The following is a 10,015-nucleotide window of genomic DNA, read 5'->3' on the forward strand; positions in this document are numbered from 1 at the left end:
CTACTTACTAATCATCCTGAGGTATGTCTGTCTGAGCGTGACCATTGCCTATGGCTTGAAGCCCCCTCCTAACCAGCCCTGCTCTTGCAGATGTCTTCTCCTACATGTGGCTTTTTTCAGTTTACACCCTCCCCACCTCACCACCACCCTTCCTCCTCTGCTGCCATAAATTTGATTTTGTCTTCTTCCGGGAGCCTTTTCTTATTTTCCCAGGCATTTGTGATCTGTATTTGTTGAATTTAAATGTCATTTCCTCAGAAAAGTTTTCCCTAACCACCCAGTTTAAAGTAACTTCCCAATTACTTTCTGTCACATCACTGCGGGTTATTTTCAGTATAGCATTCATCTCTCCTTAATATTTATTTGTCTTTTGTCAGTCTTTCCAGACTTAAATGTAAACTTCTTTAGGGACCTTATATGTTCTGTTTACTGCTATGTTCTAAGTGCTTAGAACAGTGTCTGGTGTATGGTAGACATTCAATGTATGACCGTTGAATGAAGTGTCTTGATGTTTTGTTTTTTGTTTTTTTTTAAACTGTATATCACATCTGCTTGAATTACATAAATTTCAGATTTTACACCAGGAACTAGGCTTAGCAAATATTCTATGTTAGCTCTCTGTTCAAGACAGAAAACCTTTACTAACCAAATAATTATCTTTGACCAGAAAGCTGTGCATTAATCCATGGATTAAAATGTAAAGGTCTTAACCTCCAGCACGTCAATCCACATGTCATTAAAGTTTGGGCACAGAGGGGAAAGCAAAGCTTTGATTTTCTAAACAACAGCATTACAAAATGACCAGGAAAAGGTGTAATTCTGTTTGTTTATAGTTTCTATGACTACATGAGGTCAAGTCTATTCTCAGGTAAATTGTAAGTTGAAGAGCATCATATCCTCGTGCCGTATTATTATGGAGCTCCTTTAGCAAACCCAAATTTCAAATTCTTAAACTAGGTTAAAGATTCACTCTACCAAATAAAGTTTTTACTTTTGTTTCCTGTATCTATTAGAGTAAGTTTGGTAGCTCTAGTCAGCTGACCAGCCAATATGTGATAGTAATGAACACTTTTTCAATGTAAAAACACTGTTTTGAGGATTAGCCCCTTAATTAAATATTAGGGTGGAAAAACAGAAAAATCTGCTTAGGTACAGTCAGATCGGCTGTTAATGTAATAACTCCATAAAAGAAAATTCCATGTCTTAGCAAGTTTTGAGTAGGCCTCTATTATTAAGTATATTATCTCTTTCAGTCCCCATATAATAAATGTTACAAAATATTAAAACATTTTTATTTTCTACATAGAAGTCAAATTTATTCCCACATTTTTTCCTTGAAAATGTCTTAATTTTATATTGAAAAAAGAGAAAGTCACTTTATAGAAAACATTCAAAATTCATCTGTTCCATAAAACAAAAAATATTTTTAAATGTGCCATTTGGAAATCATACTCCTATACCATCAAGAGGGTAAACTTAAACCTTACAGAATTAGCTTCTCATCTTTATAATTCTGCAGGAAATTATTTTAATTTTGTCATACTTCTTTTATTAGGCAAAGATGCAATTTACACAATTCCAGTGAAAAACATTCTTGCTGTGGAAAAACTGGAAGAGAGCTCTTTCAGCAAGAAAAATGTAAGTTACAGATATAATTAAAGCTTTTTAAACTGTGTATGTTACTAAGTTGAGAATTTTGAAGAAGCTGGTCGTTTTAGTATTTGCCATTAATCATTACTATTTTATTGTATAATTGCTGGTTAGAACTCTATCTTAAAAATATCCATTATTGTTGATGCCTTGTATAGTCTGCCTACACTATTAAGGTAAAGGTACTTTTCTCATTATTACCCTATTTAAACTTCTCAACTTGACATTCAAGTCTTTTTTTTTTTTTAATTTATTGGGGTGACAATTGTTAGTAAAATTACATAGATTTCAGGTGTACGATTCTGTATTACATCATCTATAAATCCCACTGTGTGTTCGTCACCCAGAGTCAGTTCTCCTTCCACCACCATATATTTGTTCCCGCTTTACCCTCATCTCCACCCCCCTCCCCCCTTACACTCTGGAAACCACATTCAAGTCTTTAATAATATAGTCTCAAGCAATCTGTGCAATCTTCTCTTCTGCTACCACTCAGTACATATCATTATACTAAAGCCAGCCAAGATGATTTCCTTGTTTCTGTATATTTTCCCACTGCTTTGCCTTTACTCATACTTTTTCCTCCATCTGAAATTCCCTCCCTTTATACTGTTTATATGATAGTCCATTCCTTTGGGCATGTGTGGCTTCTAAAAATTATATAATGTTGTACTATTTAGTACATGTGGCTCAGATTGTCCTTGAGACTAACTTGCTTGAAAAGTAACAATTCATAAGATACCTGAACAGTTATCTAGCCAAGCAAACTATATTTCTGTTATATACCTTTTCTTTTTTGTTCTGTGTGTTGGTTTTTAGACTGTCACTAACTTTTTATCTTAATTGCCTATGAAGATGTTCCAAGTAATACATACGGAGAAACCACTCTATGTCCAGGCAAATAATTGTGTAGAAGCTAATGAATGGATAGACGTACTCTGCAGGGTGAGCCGATGCAATCAGAACAGGCTCAGTTCCTATCACCCCTCTGCATATATAAATGGAAGCTGGCTCTGCTGTCAGGAGACTAGTGAAAACGCTGTCGGCTGCAAGCCATGTACTGCGTAAGTTTTCTTTCTGACTAAAAAAGCAATGTTGCAGTTGTGGTATATCTATACAATGGAATACTGTTCAGCCATAAAATGGACTGAAGTACTGATACATGGTACAACACACGTGAACCTTGAAAACATGCTAAGTGAAAGAAGCCAGACACAAAGACCACATACTGTATGATAACATTTATATAAAGTGTCCAGAATAGGTAAATTCATAGAGACAGAAAGTAGATTGGCAGTTGTGAGGGGCTGGAGGGAGGGAGGAATGGAGACTGCTAATGGATACAGGGTTTCTTTTGGGGGTGATGAAAATGTTCTCAAATAAGTAGTGTTGGCACAAGTCAGCAAAAAGGGGCAATGTTTAAATAGATGTGTAAACCTGAGCAAGATATCAAGGAAGAAGGGCTTAACATTCTCATTTTTAATTGTATGGAACAGCCATTGTCGCCCTATAGACTTAAGAAGTAATGTATTGGTATTGTGATGAAGCATAGGTTATGACCCCTCCTTTTGATTAGGGTCACATAATGACCAAACTTCTTGGCCCTGTGTAATTGTCAAACGAGACTAGATTTCTGATGTTCATTATGCAAAATTCTGTGAGTTTTTTTAGTCTCAAATCATCAAAAGTCTTTGGCATATTAACAAAGTGAAATTTTTCCAATGTCTTTAATTTCATTTTTACCATAGAGGTGTCCCTGCAGACATCCAAATAGATATTGATGAAGACAGAGAAACAGAAAGAATTTATTCCCTTTTTACCCTCAGTTTACTTAAGCTACAGAAAATGGAAGGTAAATGTACAATTAAAATATTTTTATGTAACTATGATCCTTAATTGCCAATTCCTGTAGTGTTGCTTTGGCATTATCTTAAAGTTGAAACTACTCATAGGTTTACCAAAATGTTACTTTATATGAAAGTTGACAAACTCCCATGAATTATCATAGATAATTCATGAAGTAAAAATACAGTTTTTGCATAAATGTGATGATCATAATTAATAAAATGAATGTATTTTGGGTTATCAGTGCATTTCCGGGGGGAAATCTCTCCAGCTTGAGACACTTGAAAAGTTCTTACTTGTACTACAAATTGCATTTATGGACTATAGTTGTGTGATGAGAGATTCTGCTGCTCCTTGCAGAGGCCTGTGGAACTATAGCAGTCTATCAAGGACCACAGAAAGAGCCTGATGATTATTCTAACTTTGTCATCGAGGATTCCGTGACAACCTTTAAGACAATTCAGCAAATAAAAAGCATCATAGAGAAATTAGATGAACCTCATGAAAAGTATAGGAAGAAAAGATCAAGTAGTGCAAAATATGGGAGCAAGTAAGTATTTTTAAGAAACTTTAAACATATTTTTAAACATAGTTTGAGATTGCCTCTACTACTCTGTACTCTATACCTGAAATGCAGGCCTCCTGCTTCCCTTCCTCCTTCAGGACCCAGCTCAGAACCTTTCTCCTGTGTAAGAGCTTCCCTGGCCACCCTCACAGTGACCTTTGTCTTTTCAGTTCTGGTATCATTTCCTTATGTTGATGCTGTACTTTATCACCACTTTTAATGTCATAGTCCACTGTAATTCATTAAATTGAATACTCAGTAGCTTGTTATTTTTGTTTTGTTTTTACTGTTTCTCTTCCTTCCTAATATCTCCCACGGTGCTTTATACATAAGTACTAAAAAAGAAAAAGAGGGAAGGAAGAACAGAAGGAAGGAGGAAGGGAGGGAGGGAGGGAGGGAGGGAGAGAGAGAGAGAGGGAGGGAGGGAGGGAGGGAAGGAAGGAAAGAAGGAAGGAAAGAAGGAAGGAAAGAAGGAAGGATCTGCTGTAAAGATTCCAGAAGTATTTTATAGTAGATTTTTGGACCCATCTCAGATATAGATGGATAACAACACAACTAACATTTATTTGTTAGGAACTTATTCTAGCACCAGGCAGTGTGCCTAACTCTACATCACATCACTTAGATTGTTTTTAGCAGCAAGTAACAGAAAATCCCAGTGGAAGTGGCTTAACCAGTAAGAAAAATTTTAATCTCACACATTAAGTCCTAGTTTCTACAGTTGGTTAATTCGTCAGCTCAACACATCAAGGGAAGCATTCATCTCAGTCTGTTGAGATCTTGCCTCCTCTTTTTGGCTCAGATACATTTTTATAAAAATTGTATAAAACAAACAAAAAGGACCATCCGGCCATTCAGCCATTCTCAACAAGATGATTTCGGTCTTCCTCAGGCTATATGGTCACAGATGGGCTATAATAGTTCAGAGCCTCACACTTTTTTTTTTTAACGTATTCAATTCCTTTTTCCATTTTTTAAAAATTTTTTTATGTTTTTTTTTTGTTTTTTTTTTAATTTTATTGGGGAATGGTGTGTTTCTCCAGGGCCCATCAGCTCCAAGTCATTGTCCTTCAATCTAGTTATGGAGGGTGCAGCTCAGCTCCAAGTCAGTCGCCATTTTCAATCTTAGTTGCAGGGGGCACAGCCCATCATCGCATGGGGGAATTGAACCGGCAACCTTGTTGAGAGCTCATGCTCTAACCAACTGAGCTGTCTGGCTGCCCCTCTGGAAGCTCAGCAGCAGCTCGTTGTCTTCAGTCTAGTTGTGGAGGGCGCAGCTCACTGGCCCATGTGGGAATCAAACCAGCAACCCTGTTGTTCAGAGCTTGCGCTCTAACCAACTGAGCCATCTGGTCGCCCCAAAGCCTCACACTTTTATATAATAGTTCTGGGAGGCAGAGAAGAAGCAGTTTCTCCTCACTAAGAGAAAAGAACCTTATCTAAAGTTACCCAGCTTCCCTAGGAATGCAGGGCTGCCCAGTACCAGCACTGCAATCAGGTTTCTGTTCATACAGAAGTAAATAAGGAGGGGATGGTGCTTAGACCAGCAAATAAGTGGCAAATAAGTATTTGCCACTTTCGTTGATCCTCACATCAGCCCACCCTGGTTATATCCCCATTTTACAGCTAGAGAAACTGAGGCTAGGGGAAGTTAAGTGCCTTGCTCAAAGTCACACAGCTGATTAGTAAGGTGGTGTTTAAATCCTGGCCCCACAATTTTAAGTATTCTTTTAAAATTATGTGGATTAATAATTATATTTGTGGATTTTCAACAATCAAAATCAGTTTCACAGGTATAAATCTTTGTCTCCCGGATAGAAGGCTCAGTGCATTAAACAGGTTATTATAAACATCCTCATTTTGTCTCTTCTACATTAGCGTAATTGGTTCTCTTCCAACAGTGGTCATGCAGTTGTGTAGCCCCAGGAAGTTTCCATATGAGGTTCTAGCTCATGCTCCACCATCCTTTTAAAACAGTAACTCCCCGTCATGCCCACACACACTCTACTCCTTCCCAGCTTTCTTTTTCTCTATTAAAAATTATCAGTCGCTCTTCTATTACTATTTTACTTCTTCATTTTATTTTCCCTATGCTAGAATACAAGCTTCATTCGGGCAAGAGTTTTGACTATTTTGTTAACTACTGTTACTGTAGCTTCTAAAACAGTGCCTGACATTTAATAGGTGATCAGTAAATACTTGTTGAATTAATGAAATAAGACTTGTCATGAGAGATTATTAAGGGAAAACGATAAATGCTTAATGGATACTATGAGATATTTGTCACTTTTTAAAATGTTACTTTTTTTAACTTCTGAAAAATGACTTTCTTTTATTATTTTCTAGGGAAAATCCAATTGGGAAAACATCTTAGAATTTGTCCAATTAAATCAGAAGAACTGGAAAGTTTTTTTTGTTTTTCAATTCATCATATGTTTTGTTCATAGTATTTAAGAATGAACATTGGCTTCAGTGTCACCTGCATTCACATTGTATTTAATATTTAATAATTGAAATTACCTGTTTGGGAATCCTGGTATTGATATATTACTAGAGAATTTGGAATCCAAGATTTCCCTTCATATCTTATAAGTTGAAAGCCATGTTTCTAAAACTTCTTTTTAATAGAAAGAATCTTCCTAAAGAAGCTTTGTTAAAAAAAAAAAAAAAAGAGAGAGAACTCCTCTGTAACAAGAAACCATCTCTTGTAACACTCCATGTGCTGTGGACTTTTCACTACCATTAGTGCCTGCTCTATACTGCCGACATTGTGTTGTTTTACTAGAAAATCTCAGTCCATGACAACTCAGAGCTTTCCAGGTAGTTCACCTAGACCCTCCCTCTTCAAAAAAGAAAAAACATAAAAGTCTTTCCTTTGGTTGATTAGTCATTACAGATTACATTTAGGGCAGGGACAGAAACTTTAGAAAACGGCCAGAGTAGCCTTGAAAGTTGGTAGATCCTTTTGCCTATTTAAAGATGTAAACAGAATTCAGATAGGAAGAATCAGGGAACATGTACTATTGTGTGCGTCTTGTTTACATTTGAGATGAGTGATAGCAGATGAAATAAAAATGAGACCACTAAATTTTTTTTTCATTGTTTCAAATATCAGGTACTCATTCTCTTGACTTGAGCGTTCCAGTTAACATGACTTGTAAGGACATCTCTTCTGAAAAAGAAGAGAAAGTAAACAGTGAATGAAGGTGGTGGTAAAGTCAAAATCACTTGACTTCACCTGTAATTCCATATTATTATAAGGGCCACCATAGGGATGCCCTCCTCCTGGTGTGACTATTAGCGGTTGGAGAGCTAACTAACTTAAGAACAGTCACTCGGCGCACTTTAATAATCTGGGCTGCCCCAGATTTTACTTCAGATACTCCATGGTATCTAATCTTTATGATCAGTTCAATGATCAGTGTTTAAATCTAGAAATACCGCTTTCCTAAAAATGTTTATATTTCATTGCTGTTTGCTTATTACCTGCTAGCCAAATGGAATTTGGGCAAGCAACTGTTTGAATCCTATTTTTCCCTGATAATTTACTTTTATCTTAAAAACCATAACTGTAAATAAGCAGTCAAAGCAAGTTGCCACCTTGAGTTAAGAGGGATACACTTCTTCATCAGTATTAAAAACCATGGTACTCTTATTTTGTCTTTTTAAAAGCAAACATTTTCTAAATGTGGTACTTTGAACCTTGGAGTATTTATACACCTTTGTTTAAAACTGTGACTTATTAATGTAAGTCTAGCTAGTAGTGCTTTTTTTGTGTCCCTGAGCATAAGCTATATTTTAAGATACACTTTTTGCCAATTATACAATTGGTAATTGTTTTTAAATTATATTGTTACTAGGTAGTTATTTTCAAAGACCATTGGCACACAATCAAAGTTGTTCCATAAATGATTATAACTGAGCAATGTATTTCCCTAAATGACTTGTAAAAATCAGTTGGTTTTGTTTAAGAAACAGTCTTAGTCTACATTATGGTAGGTTATTCCTGACCCATTTTAAAGACAAGTTTGAAAGAGTCCTTTAAATTTTATGAGCCTGTAGATTCTGTATACTGATTTATAAATGTGAAGGAATTTAACCATTTAACAAATTTCTTGTTGAATTTTATTCAGATTGAAATTTCCTTTTAAGAGTCTCTGAAATGTCTACTTGAAAAGGACATGTGAGCATTGCCAGGTACCACCCATTTATCTTTAGTGGTTTTTTAGTCATCTGCTATATTTTTCAAGGCAAAAGAAATATTCTTCTAATATTTATAATATCAAATTCCCAATTATGATGGTTTTTAAAGATCATGGCATTATACAAAGGGACCAGCGCTGTGTGGATGCATAATGCCGAATTTGAAGGAAAGAATTCAGTCATCTAGTTATTTTCTTCAAATGACACTTTTAAACAGCCAGTTGACTGGAATTAACCAACATCGCACAGCCTAAAAAGAAGTAATGTGAAATTAATTTTCTTTGAAAGTCTTCTGGAATAAGAGACCATGTCAGTAGGACCCTAGATAATCAAGGTACTTGCTTCTGAGGGCCTCAGTCCTCAGCTGTTAACTTACAATACTTTGATTTTTTTACTACCTGATCTAGTAGTGCTAATAGAATGTACATGTAATATTACATGTACGTTCTATTCTTCTCTGCCTTTCCCACATTTGAAAAAATACGTGGCAGCTCACTTCATCCTAAAACCTGAAAACCCCAAGAAGGAAAGAAAGCGATAATACAGAGAAACTTTTGCCATAAATGCCAGTTCTGGTTCTTAGCATAGCCATTTCCATCAGTTGAAATTTTGGTGATCTCTTGCCTATTTTGTTGTTATTGTTTTTTGGGGGGTATTGTTTAGCTTTGTTTTTTTAATATTCATTTAATACAATGATGGGCAATAGCAAAGTTTTTTACTCCCAGAAATATAGTTTATCAAATTTAACGATTTTACTTGCCAAAGAAATATGTTTATATTATAGTATCGCTGGTCATATTAAATGTCAAACAAGGCTTTCCTTATTATACAAAAAAAGGTGACGAATGATGTGGCTTTTGTTTCTGTTTCTGAAGCCTAATTTCATTTATCAGAAAGGCTCATTCATGCCAGGTTTTAGAAAGCAGATTTATTTTTTTTAAGTAAAAGCACCTTTAATTTGTTCTAACGGTACATCCTGTAAAGACAGAATGCAACAAAGCCTTTTAGGTGGCCTTACAGTATGTGAAAAATGCAGGACTCATTCTAGAGTTAAATTACCTGTCTTGATTGATATTATTTGCTTCCATTTTTATAATTTTGAAATTAATATGTTGCTAGTAAATATTGGTTTTTACAGTGTGCAGTTTAAAATGTAAGTTATCAAAACTTAATGTAGTAAATTTGTGTAACCATGTTGTATTGTTGAGAATGTATTTTTATTTAAAATTTATTTTCTTATCAAGAGTATTATAAAAATTAAAAACTTTTGTAACTGTCGCTTGGAAATAACTCAAAATAAAGTACAAAAAGCCTGTCCATTCTTTGTGAGCTCTTTCTAATTTATTTAGGAATTCTTGTTTAAAATTATTGTACCTTGCCTATTAGTAAGGGAATAGCAAAAGTGAGAAATCCTCAATTACAAAGAATACTGAAGCAATCTGGGAAGGCGTCAGTATTCTTGCCTTTAACTAGGCTGGTTTTTGATGGACTGTGGTCGTTAATTTGTTTATTCATTCAACAGACTTGTTTTGAAGACCTACAGTGTGCCATGCAGGACCCTGTCATTCCCTAGAGCCATGCAGGTCCCATGTATGGGAATATATTCCACTCCTGTCTGGGTCAGTAGTTTGGAGCTGAAGTTTTCAGCCTGTTAGACTTTTTAAAGAATGCTACATTCTGTTCTCCTCAAAAAAGTCAACATTACAGGCTCGTTACTCAGGTCCTGCATTGACTCCCGCAGTTGAGCCTACC

General features: G+C 35.5%; 1 protein-coding gene across 3 annotated transcripts in view; it reads left to right on the plus strand.

Annotated features, from left to right (window-relative positions):
- Nucleotides 1-9,580, plus strand: part of RASA2 (RAS p21 protein activator 2) — a 102,399-nt gene extending 92,819 nt beyond the window's left edge. For all 3 annotated transcript variants that reach the window (XM_074312934.1, XM_074312935.1, XM_074312936.1), the window contains exons 20-24: nt 1,556-1,638; nt 2,506-2,714; nt 3,399-3,502; nt 3,856-4,045; nt 6,407-9,580. In XM_074312934.1, the coding sequence (XP_074169035.1) occupies nt 1,556-1,638; nt 2,506-2,714; nt 3,399-3,502; nt 3,856-4,045; nt 6,407-6,434 (614 nt within the window). In that variant the 3' untranslated portion in view covers nt 6,435-9,580. The remainder of the gene's footprint in view (nt 1-1,555; nt 1,639-2,505; nt 2,715-3,398; nt 3,503-3,855; nt 4,046-6,406) is intronic.
- The last annotated feature ends 435 nt before the right edge of the window (nt 9,581-10,015 follow it).

Source organism: Rhinolophus sinicus, linkage group LG10, assembly GCF_036562045.2.
Source record: "Rhinolophus sinicus isolate RSC01 linkage group LG10, ASM3656204v1, whole genome shotgun sequence".
Lineage (NCBI taxonomy): Eukaryota > Metazoa > Chordata > Mammalia > Chiroptera > Rhinolophidae > Rhinolophus > Rhinolophus sinicus.